Source organism: Callospermophilus lateralis, chromosome 3 (assembly GCF_048772815.1).
Source record: "Callospermophilus lateralis isolate mCalLat2 chromosome 3, mCalLat2.hap1, whole genome shotgun sequence".
Classification (NCBI taxonomy): Eukaryota; Metazoa; Chordata; class Mammalia; order Rodentia; family Sciuridae; genus Callospermophilus; species Callospermophilus lateralis.
In genome coordinates this window covers 46,316,475-46,329,298 of record NC_135307.1, presented here as the reverse complement: position 1 = coordinate 46,329,298, position 12,824 = coordinate 46,316,475, and the positions used below count along the sequence as shown (strand labels likewise).

The window sequence follows — 12,824 nt, the reverse complement described above, 5'->3', positions numbered from 1 at the left end:
GATATACAAAGTAAAGATCTATATTATATAGGGTGGGACACTGAAAAGGGAGCCTTAAGTCATAGGAGATAAGATATACACTACTCTTGTTCTCCACTTCAAAAATCATATACTCAAGCCCTTAAAAGACAGAATGCTACTTTTTTCCCATCAAAAATTAATGCTGGCATAGTTATATATAAATCTAATGCTCTGATAGACGATGGAATTCTTTCTCCTTATGTTACAAAAAATCATCAAAAAAACATAATAGATATAGCAACTAACACAAAATTGTAAAGCAGCATTATATAGCTGGGCTTTCACATAAAATTTGATTTATACAAATATATCTTCTATAGGACCTTTTTTGTTAAAGAAAGTGTAATTTACCTTTGAACATGTTGTTGTTTTACCACTCCCTTGCAATCCAACAAACATAATCACATTCTGTTTTCCTTTTGTGGGCGTCCATGCTTTAACTCCAGGGTCTACAAGCTACATACCAAATATAAAATAAAAATAAAATCAAGTTAACATATGCTTACATTCAAAATTCTTCTCCCTAGAACTTGTAAATAATGTAAGGATATTTCATATAAAAGTCACCATAATACTTCTAATATCACTTTACTACTCCCCTTTACACATAAAGAATGAAATTTAAGAATATAACATGCATTGGAGGGCTGGGGCTGTAGCTCAGTGGCAGAGTGCTTGTCTAGCATGTGTAAGGCACTGGGTTCCATTATAAAAATAAATAAAATAAAGGCATTCTGTCCATCTGTAACTACAAAAAAAATTTTTTTTAAAGAATATAACATGTATTATGAAGTCATAATCAAGCTTTTACTACCAAACCAATACAGAGGTAAGAATCTCAAAATGTTTTTTAGAACATGCTCAAGTATGAAGTAAAATATGAGACCACGTTTGACCCAAAGGAGTAAATCACCACTGCAGAAATATAATACAAAAATGTGTATGCAGGTCACGTGTGAATTTTTAAATTTCTTGTAGGGATGACATTAAAAAGTAAAATTAATTTTTATATTTTATTTAACCTAAATATAATCAAAATTTCATCATTTCAACATGTAATCTATTTAAGGGGATAATTTACATTTCCTTTCCCATACTGTTTTCAAATCTAGTGTGTATTTTATACATAAAGCTGATCTCAATTTAGACTAGTCACATGACACATTCTCAATAAGGAGAGGCTGACATTAGAGAGTTCCTGTGTACACCTTGACAAATATTTATATAAAGCAAAATAACAAATATCATGTCAAAGACTTTCTGTCAAATGTTAAGTTCTCCAACACCAAAGATCTTTTACCAAGTTATTACTTACAGAAAGCTAATAAAAAATAATCACCAATGTTATAATGAATCATTGGAAAAGGAAAGGTCATATATGGAAGAAAAGTCCTTAAGCTAACAAGCATGATGCATTTAAGTTCATTCAAAATAATCCAATTAGGAGTCAGTCGTTTGGAGCTTAAAATACTTATCTCTATATAATGATAAATCCACAGTACTAGTTCATGTCCTAGACCAGAGGTTGGCAAACGAGTAAATAAAGTTCTAATGGGACAAAGCCATGTCCATTATTTACTACTTTTGTGTTTCAAAAGCAGAACTCAATAGTTACAATAGAGACCATGAGGTCCACAATGCCTAAATCTTTAGGAGAAAGTCAGCCAAGCCCATCTTAAACAATATCATCAAAGTTATATAATCCTTCTAAACACCAAAAAAAAAATAATAATAACCCAATCAATAAATGGGCCAAGGACCTGAAGAGACACTTCTCAGAGTATGATGTACAATCAGTCAACAAATACATGAAAAACCGTTTATCATCACTAGCAATTAGAAAAATGCAAATCAAAACACTCTTAATATTTCATCTCACTCCAGTCAGAATGGCAGCTATTATGCATACAATAATTGTTGGCGAAGATGTGGGGAAAAAGGCACACTCATACATTGCTGGTGGGACTGCAAATTGGTGCAGCCAATATGGAAAGCCGTATGGAGATTCCTTGGAATGGAACCACCATTTGACCCAGCTATCTCTCTCCTTGCTCTATAACTCAAAGGACTTAAAAACAGCACACTAAAAGGTTATATAATCCTTATTATACCTTTATTTCAAAGAGAGGAAAAAAAAAAACAAAAAACATATGTTCTTATTCCTTTCCCAGGCATCAACTTGGCCTTGCACAAACTTCTAAAAAGGGCAGAATCTATCTTAAAACATAAATCCACACTGGGGTTGTGGCTCAGTGGTAGAGTGCTCACCTAGCATATGTGAGGCACTGGGTTCAATCCTCAGCACCACATAAAAATAAACAAAATAAAAATATTGTGTCAATCTATAACTAAAAAAAAAAAATTAAAAAAAAAACATAAATCCTTTCCAGTTCCACCTAGATCCTTTCAGTATGGTGATGCTGAATGATTCTCTATACCTCTTGGCAGAGGTATAAAGAATCATTCAGCTCTCTATGGACTCCTTATTTGGAACATATGTTTTACTGAATAATTATTTATAAATCTACACTTCTCTTCCTCCCACCTTTTAGAACAAAAGTCTTCAACTTTTCCGTCTGAGAACTCCTTTATCATCACAGCAGTTTGTAAGGGTTAGCTGCAATCTGGAATCTGAAATCATGTAAACTTTCATACTGTTGCATTAAAATCTATTATTTTATCTTGCACTTTGCGTAGGTCTTATACTAGTACATGATTTGTAGCATTGTTCATTGAAATACTGGTTCCCTGAGTTACATAAATCTTTCATTATTGACACATTTCACTGTATAATGTCAAAAACTTCATTAATGTCAATACTGGCTTTCTCAGAAGAGTAAGTACTATCAAACTCAGGGTAAAGATACAAGTTCCTAGTTTATGTACGAAAGCTCAAATTTCATCACTAGCCATATTTTGTTAGTTACTTCCTTAAATTCACAAGTTTACTACACTTTGGAAAAAATGTATGCCAAATACCTACGTGTGAATAACTACATATGTCTACTATTCATTTATGTAAAAACATGCTTTCATAAAGAGAATAATGAAATTTCAGTATGCAACAGCAGGACTTTATGCATACTTTCCATTTCATCACACAAAATCTTAAAAAATATATCTACAGGGCTGGTAGAGCGCTTGCCTAGCATGTGTGAGGCACTGAGTTCATCTCAACAACACATTAAAAAATAAAGACATCGTGTCCATCTACAACTAAAAATATTTTTAAAAATACATTTATAGTCAAGGATCAATATTTAATACAATTAATAATTTCTACTATTTCAGCAAGGATATTCTTAAGTGAAAAAGCACTTTCTTTTATTACTCCAAGTATTTGGTAGTAAAGAGTACAATGACTAATAGTATAATTTGGTGTTACTTCCTTAACTCATCAAAGAGATTGTAAATTTTGCTTCAACTGTAAATTAATATGAAGTGAACAAATTCTTTAACTCTTTTAATCCTGACTTTTTCTGTCTTTTAATTAATAAAGCAAGTGGATCAAACTGAATGACACAGCCATCCAAGATAACAGGACTGTTCCAAAATACCTATCAGCATTGGTACCAAAAGAGTAAATGAAAATATTCATATATATTGAAGAATAAAACAGTAAACCACTAGCAGACATCTACTGCTCTAAGGGAAAAAAAAAAAACTATTTTACAGTTCCTTTTTTACCCATTAATAGACACACATTTTTTTCAAAGCTCTAAAATTTTCACCATAATTTGTGTAACAGCAGCAGCAATAACAGCTCTAAGGCAAGCTATAGTTAAAAGGATATATTTACTACTTGAAAAAAATTTTTTTCACTAATTCAAAATTGCTCATAATCTAACTAAGAGCTGAGAAACTTATATTTTCAAAGGGAATTATTTTCATAAAGAACAGTATAGAAAAGTATACTTTCTGGTATGACTTTCGTACACAAGAGTAGGACCATCCTAGACAATACTTGATATTAAAAGAGACTTAGGCTTTTCTATCAATTAGTCTGTAGTGAAGTGTTACTCTTTGCAACTCAACTTTGGCTTCCCTCCTGAACCAAACCCCAGTATTGGGGATTACATCCAGGGGCACCCTACCACTGTGCTACATCTCCAGCAATTTTTTATTTTTCAACAGAGTTTCACTAAGTTGCCAAGGCTGGCCTCAAACTTGCAATCCTGCCTCAGCTACCCAAGCAGCTAAGATCACAATACTAGCTTTTTAAAATATATACTCAGAATTCTGCACTTAGTAAAGTCTATAATAAAAATAAACCACCTTAGAAAAGTTAGTAATTTTTCAGTTAATTTTTTTTTTGTGTGTGTGTGTGGGAGGGGGGTACCAGGGATTGAACCATGGGCACTTAACCCCTGAACCACAACCCCAGTTTGTTTTATATTTTATTTAGAGACAGGGTCTTGCTTAGAGCCTTGCTAAGTTGCTGAGGCTGGATTTGAACTCACAATCCTCCTGCCTCAGTCTCCTGAGCCACTGAGATTAGAGGTATGCCCCACCATACCCAGCCAGTTAATATTTTAACATAGATGATTCCATAAAATTTTAATAGAAAGAATTCTGAAATAGTATTCATTTATAGTGCTAGCATGCTTTTACCCACTGAGTCTAAAGAAACATAGCAGTCTTGACAGAATTTTACCTTCACGAGTTCTTTAAAGACAGCATGTTGAATCATTTTCCTTTTGTTAAGACCAGATGCCATTTCTTCAAGATCAATAGCAGACCTTCATGATGATGGTGTTTGGGACAGCAAAGAGAAAAGTCATATAAGGCACTCTAAAAAAAATCTTCTATCTCACAGAATTTAAGAATATTCAATCATTCATCTTAATAGTTTTTTAACTAAAATGCATATAATTACTATAGACTACACCACCAAGAACTATATCATAAAGTATTAGGTGCAAGGCTTTCAGTTAAAAGTATAAATATTAATTTGCTCTCAAAGGACTACAAAATACTACTTATTTATCTTGCAGCTTATGATTTTATACATCCTTATAAGAGAAAACATGACTAACAACTTCCTCTAATGCTAAATGCTTAAATACTAAAAATTCTAAGTTTACTACCAGGCTGGACAAAGCAGAAAAAAGAGATGTGCTAAGCTTGATAAGGGCTAGAATTCAAGCAGTTAATGCAGGTGCCTAAATTGTTCCATGGGTCCTGCCCAGTCCATGCCTCCTCTAATGAACACAATAACCAAACCACACACATTACTCCTTCAATCAAATATGAACAGAGATACCATAAAGGAGAACCAAAGAGAATAATGTTCACCAATAATGAATAAGCTTGGTTAATGTCATCTTAACCCTGAAGAATATAAAATCGCACCACTTTTCTATAAAGAAACTGAATTGTTCAAAGGCTTTTATATTAAAATATCTTATATATCCAAATAAATATGAATACATCCAAGTAAAGGAATAACAAAATAAAAAAGACTATAATTAAAATGAAAGTTACACATGTCTTTTTTTTTTTATTTTGTTTTTGTTGTGCTGGGGATTGAACCCAGGGCCTTGTGCATGCAAAGCAAGCACTCTACCAACAGAGCTATATCCCAGCCCATGCTTTGTTCTTTGAACCATCATTATGAAAACATAAGTCCATGCAGTTTTCTAACAAATAAGCTCTATATTATTCCAGTGCCATTTAGCAGACATGTTTCATAATAAAGCTAAAAAGCCAACCTTTCCAATTGCTCCCCATCCCAGTAAACTATACTTAGTTTTATCTGTTTTATACTTAACCAATTCAACTTACTTAACATTTTCTCTTAGTTGCTTCACTAGTTTAATATTAACATCCGCTTCTAATAATGCTGTACATACTTCTTTTAGCATAGCATTTAATACCTGAAAATAAATAAATAAAATTTTAAAGCACTCAGTGTACCATTTCAATTACATAAAAACAATAGTTAATCAGTTATCCTATGTCACTATAGCCAAATAAAGATAACACCACACTATTAGAGGAAAGATTTTTTTGTGTGGCGGGGGAAATACTGGGGATTGAATCCAGGGCATTTTACCATTGAGCTACATCATAGGCCTTTTAATTTTTTAATTCTGAGACAGAGTCTTATTAAGTTGTTTAGGCTGTACTTCAATTTGTGATCTTCATTACAAACATGTGCCACCAGCAAGAGAAAGTTTTTCAGTTAGTTTTGGAGAGAAAATACTATTAAATGTCCAATCCTTTTGTCAAAATAAGATAACCCCATTTAGTTCTACATACCAAATATTTAATCACCATGATTTTATCCTATATTAAAGTCATGAACAATATAAACAATATTCAAGCTAAAAAAAGTTTCTATACAACAGATGTTGCCATTTATGTGTTTTTTTGTGTGTGTGTCATTGAAGAGCTCTGATAATGATAAATAGTGGCATATATTCACAAAATTTGCTTTTCTTAAATGGGCTACCATAGAGGAAAATGTGATAGAAGAAAATTACCCAGTCTAACTATTTCCACTCAGATAAGAGGAATAAAATTGCAAAGGAAATTATCCTCCTCTAATAATTCACTATCACCATACATATGCAGAATTATGAGGCACTGTGTTTAAGAGATCATAAACTATAACATCTTAAAATGAAGTTTAGCCATACACATACACACACATACACACACACACACACACACACACACACACTCTTATAAAACAGAATATAAGCTCCACAAGCAAAGGAATTTTAATCTTATTTACACACTATTTTATCCTTGGTACCAGCAAACCTGTCTGAAAAAATGAGGGCCTTAAATACTTCCTGAATGAATGCTCTCCTTCCCTTCACTTAATTTGCCCTACAGAGGGTTATCAAGTTTTTCTTTTCTTCATTAAAGGGGTCTGATAAAACTGGACTTGATTTTTCATTAGGGGGATTTTTCCCTATTAACCTGCTAGCAAAATAATACAGGAACAGAAAAGCTGCTAATTCAAGAAATAGATGCTGTTCCATTTCCAACAAGCAATTCTCAGGTTTCCTTTTCCTTACTATTAATAAAAAGAGAACAAGGGCTACAATATTTTCAACAGGGAAAACTGTTTAGAAAGCTATTGTTTTATTTATTCTGGATTATAAGACTAAATAATGGTTGAAATTATGATTTATTTAATACAAATTATTAGAAAACCCTACATGAGGAATTGGAGGGGCAGGCAGGCAGGCAGGATTCTACTCTGGTTTGTCCAATAAACAAACATGTGAAACCTATTTTCTGTTTCAAAACCGACTTTCTGTTTCTATTAAATGAGAGGATGGACTATGTGATCTCTAAGATAGTCTCAAAATTATTTACTTCCATTAGTTTGCTAAAGTGTTGATAAAAAAATAAAAATATAAAGATACTTTCTTAAATATTAGGGATCAAACCCAGGGGCACTTTACCATTGACCTATATCTCCACATCTTTTTATTTTTTCTTAATTTTGAAAAAGGGTCTTATTAAGTTGAGGCTGGCCTCAAACTTGGCAATCCTCCTGCCTCAGCCTCCTGAATCACTGGAATTACAGGCATGCACCCCTGAACCTGGTTAGAAAGTTTTTTTGGTTTTTGTTTTTTTTGGTTTTTCTGGTATTCAGGATTGAACCCAGGGGCACTTATCCACTAAACCATATCCCCAGAGCTTTTTAAATTTTATGTAGAGACAGGTTCTTGCTGAGTTGCTAAATTGCTAAGGATAGCTTTGAACTCACACTCCTTTGCCTTAGCCTCCCAAGCCACTGGGATTATAGGCGTGCGCCATGGCACCTGGCTTAGAAAGTACTTTTAATCTATTAGCTCATATAGTCTTTTAAAATTATTTTGTAAAGTAAATGCTATTTTCCCATTTTATACATTAAGGAATATGAAAGTTGATGTACCCAAATTCACATTGCACAGCTACTAAAAATGGCTGAAGTGGGACTCTAATCAAGGTCTTCTAACATGAAATTCAGTACTGTTTCCATTATTACTACATAATAATAAGTATACTTGTAGACTATAATCATCTCTTTTTAATTAATAAGTCATAAAGATAAGTAGGATAAAAAGAAAAAGAAGAAATATAGTATCTTAAAACATTAAAACCAGGAAGAAAAGTATTTCAGACATGCTATATAAGGAGATATAAAATCTCTAAAAAAGTGAATAAGGATTTCAGAGAAAATAAAGAAACCAAGAAAAAAATGCTAGCCTTTTATAAGAAAAATGTTAATTAAGTCACTGAGAAAAATCAGAAAAGCACATACATAGCAAAGAAGAAAAAAGCAGAATAGCCAGGCCCAGTGGTGGTGGACACCTGTAATCCCATCTGCTTGGGAGGCTGAAGAAGGAGAATCAAGAGTTCAAAGCCAGCCTCAGCAACAGCAAGGTGCTAAGCAACTCACTGAGACCCTGTCACTAAATAAAATTCAAAATAGGCCTGAGGATGTGGCTCCACTGGTTGAGTGCTCCCAAGTTTAATCCCAGGTGGGAAGAAAGATGAAGGAAGGAAGAAAGAAGCAGAGTTTTAGGTCTACATCAAGATGGAAAGCAAAAGTACATTTCCAGATTTAAGTAAATTTCAAAAGATGTTCTTTTTTACATGTAAGTTAAGCTCATTTTTGTATAAGTTCTGTATAGAAAGATGAAACAACAGTAGGACAGTTGATTTCTTGATGAAAAAAAACTATTTACTATTATCAAGCTATAGGGTTTTTTTTGTTGTTGTTTCTTGTTTTTTGTTTGTTTCTGTTTTTTAATAATATTGGTGATTGAACCAAGGGCATTTTACCACTGAGCTACATGCCCAGTTTATTTATTTATTTAGCGGCAGGGTTCTCACTAAGTTGCACAGGCTGGTTTCAAACTTGTGATTCTCCTCACTCAACCTCCCAAATCACTAGGACTCAAATCACTGCACTAGGTTTGGCTATAAATTTTTATCTACAAGCATTGAATCTACATCAAAATAAATATAAACACAGATTATAATAATCCAGTTCCCCAATGCTAGTGAAGATGCACAATCATATATAGCTCACATAATGTTTTACATACCTCTTCATTGATAATGGTGGCATTGCTCAATGAGCGTAATGCTGATGTTATTTTTCTTCCAAGGTCTGCTAGAACCATCTTGAAGACTTTAAGATGTGCTTATGAGGAACTCTAAAAATAAAAATATATGAAATAAAAAGAAGCAATTTTATTTCTCCATGACTGACAACTTCTAAAGAATAATATTTCAGTTCAATTAAAATACTGAAATGTTTAATTACTGTAATTTCAATTTCTATAGCTTCAACCTACACCTTTAATACACTTATGTTCAAAAAATCAAAATGTCACTTTGTTAGGATGCCTTATCTTTAAATATCTAATTAGAATCTTGGATATGAATCAGCAAATTTAACATGTCAATCTGAGGAAGTAATGACATGATCACAAATTAAATACATACTTGTGAATATGAACAACTAAATGTACTATGTACATTTTTAAATTAAAAGAGCAAGAAAAAGAAGTGAAATCTCCAGAAATACTGCCTATTTTCCCAAATTATAAGACTTTGAACTACTTTGATTCTTGTTCCTAAGCCAAAAGAATTAAATTATCATTTAACTTTTCTAGCACAAAGTAAAGCAACTGTTGAGCCATTAACTATGTGACAGGCAATGTACTAAAGGATTCCACGTAAATTATATTACTTCATTTCATTCTTCCAATCCCAAGGAAAGATATATTATTATCCCTCTTCCCATTTTAAAGCTGTTCCTTATTCCCCCACTCTAAAATAACCTCAAACATCCTTTCCAGTTGTAAAACATCATCATCTTATAAAGTATACAGATATATCTACTACATGTAAGAATGTAAGAACTTACAGATAGTAAAAGAGCAAATATGAATTGTACTTCCTGCCTTCAAGATGCTAGATGGTAAGACAAGGCACATGAATGAAGAACAAAATAAATACTAAGAGAGAATTTCCTACAAATTAGGATATCAGCTTTTTCCTGTCTTCAAAATGAAATATTGGCCTTCTAGATCTCAAGCCTGCTAGCCTTTGGACTAGAAATACATATTTGGCCTCCTAGGTCTCCAGCTTGCCAACTCATCCTGGAGATCTTGGGACTTCTCAGCTTCCAAAATTGCCTGAGCCAATTCCCTATAACATCTATTATCACCACCACTCCACCTCACCCCTGCCTCCCACCCACACACAGCACCTATTGGTTCTGTTTCTCTAGAAAACCCTGGCAAATTACAGTGAAGTAATGGCAACAGAGACTAAGGTGAACTGTGAATGATCAACTCTATAAAAATCCAAAAGAAGAAAAAACATTTTAGTCTAAGGTTTATTGGAATTTGGTACTGACATACAGGTAGATTTGGATAAACAGAGAGGGGGACAAAAGGGAATTTGAGTAGCATGGAATGGCATAACCAGAAATTAAGACCTGGGAATCTGGAAGATATATGCATTCTACTTAAAGATTATTGAGCTTTATCTGGGGGACAGTAAAAATATTCTGCTCAGGTCAGAAGGCTACATAGGAAATTAAGGTTGTAAAACAAGGCTGTGAAACCCACATTTACAAGATGTCAATTGTCCAATATAAGCAATATTAATAAAAACATTAAGTGTTCAAAACAATTGTTTTGGTAAACCTTGGAAGATAATCTAGTCTAATTTAGTGAACTAAGATTATTCACACTTGATGTCATCAACAGAAGGCATAGCAGATTAAAATTGGAATAAAATAGCTGACTCATTCACCACAGAGAGTAGATAGGTGAGGCAAGTCAAGAGACAGGAAGGGAAAATGCACTCTAGAGCCTAACATAGCAAAGAGATATCCCAGACTGAACTCTGAATTATACATTACACTTCCACTCAAAACTTAAGTAATTTAGAAATTAAAAACAATTCCCATCAACACTTAATGAAATTGAAAAAAAATATGCTTACCCCATTTTACAATTACATGGTTGTTTAAACTGAAAGGAACTCTACTTCATGGGAAAATCCAGCATTTATTTCTTATACCATATTCATTAATCTATGTAATTATCAATTCTTAAGTAAATATTCTTAATGGAAGAAATAAGATCAGATGTTTCAATTCATCTCCTTTACCACTGTTACCAGGAGTTAACATAATCCTATTGATGACACCACAATTAACTTCTTTAGAGATCATGTCATAAAAGATCACCATTTAAAAAAGCTAACTGCCCATATTATTACTTATTTCTTTTTCCTTTTTTTTTTTAAACTGGAGATTGAACCTAGGGGGGTGCTTCACCACAAAGCTATATCCCCAGCTGCTTCCCCCACCCTTTTTGGAAGCAGGGTCTTGCTAAATGCAGAAGCTGGCCTGGAACTTGCAAATCTCCTGCCTCAGCCTCCCAAGTAGCTGGGATTAAACGCATGAGCCACTGAACCTGGCTAACTATCCATATTAAATGTCTCTTTCAAACTAAAAAATTTCTTTGTAACATTTAGCAGAATATTTTAAAATACTTCTCATTATAAAAACCTGCACACTTCAACAGAAGAATAAGAATACCTAATTGCTGGGAGCCATCAGCCAAGTAGGTATGACAATTTCCTTGCCAGCGTACCCCCATGTTTCTTTAGTGGAAGGACTCATGGAAATAGGACATTTTGCAGGACATTGCATGTAAGGTGACCTTGCTCAAGGACCAGGGCGGATCCGTGTTTAGGGTGTTCCCCCTTTAGAATAGGACGGTTTAGCATAATAGGAGATTAGGGTGTTCCCCCTTTAGAATAGGGCGTATCCTGCTGCTGAGTTCCTCTTGAGTTCTTAGGGTCAGACAGCATATTTTGGGAGACAGAAGCCCAGGAGTAGTGGATTTGGGCAGAGTGTGGATTTTGGGCAGAGAACGTGGATTCCCCCAGAACGTGTTTGTAGACGGCCGGTGTGAGATTGGGAATAAAGAATTGCTGTTTGAATCTACAAGCTGTGTGGAGACTCGTGATTTGTGCCCAGCCAGAGACTGCGGCACTTGGTGGCCCGTACGGGGAACGCCTGAAGCTAAGTGAAATTGCTCGCCCCTGAGGGAAGGCGAGAGAATGGGTGACCATTTCAAAAAACAATGTGTTCTTCTTTTGATTTATTTTGTTTTTCTTTCAAGCTGCCTATCCCTAGATATTTCTCAGGCAAACTGGAAAAAATGGTTGATAAAGGTTTGAAGTTTGTCGGCCCTGAGGAAGAGAAAATTGATACAACGATTTTTTATTCCGTTTTTGTTTCATTCAGTTTCGGTTTTGTTTTGTGTTATCTTATTGGGTTGCGTTATCTTTATAGTAGATTAAAACAAACTGAAAAGATGTTAAGTAAATTGTTAGAGGTTCAGAACATGGAGAAAGACATTTTAGATCAAGCAAAAGAGAAGGTCTCTTGAGCTAGTCAGACAGAGGAAGAAAATTTAAAGGAAAAGGGGTTGTTAGGAAAAAGGCCACAACAGGAGGCTGTTACTAACTCCGTTTTATCACAAGAGGGTTTAATTCAACCAACAGCCCCACCGATAGAGATAGCTGAGTGGCCCTCAAACCCCGTAGTTGATAATTGGGATCCTGAGACAGGACCTCGAAGATTAGCATGCCCTGTACTTGAGCAGGCAGGAGGGCAGCGAATTCACCGTGCTTTAGATTTTAAAACAGCGAAGTAGTTAAAGGAGGCTGTAACAACCTATGGTCCCCAAGCTCCCTTCACGGTAAGCATGGTCGAGTCCATTACTAACTTGGACATGACGCCAGCAGATTGGGCTAGCATG

At 34.2% G+C, this 12,824-nt stretch overlaps 1 protein-coding gene across 2 annotated transcripts in view; it reads right to left on the bottom strand.

The window, feature by feature from the left end:
- Positions 1 to 12,824, bottom strand: part of Srp54 (signal recognition particle 54) — a 44,268-nt gene that overhangs the window by 17,095 nt on the left and 14,349 nt on the right. Inside the window, exons 2-5 of one of the 2 annotated variants that reach the window (XM_076850191.2) lie at positions 9,078 to 9,188; positions 5,806 to 5,897; positions 4,676 to 4,760; positions 373 to 477 (exon numbers count right to left, since the gene is read on the bottom strand). In XM_076850191.2, the coding sequence (XP_076706306.1) occupies positions 373 to 477; positions 4,676 to 4,760; positions 5,806 to 5,897; positions 9,078 to 9,155 (360 nt within the window). In that variant the 5' untranslated portion in view covers positions 9,156 to 9,188. Of the gene's footprint in view, positions 1 to 372; positions 478 to 4,675; positions 4,761 to 5,805; positions 5,898 to 9,077; positions 9,189 to 12,824 lie in introns of those variants that run through there. The other variant, XM_076850192.2, reaches the window with a different exon arrangement.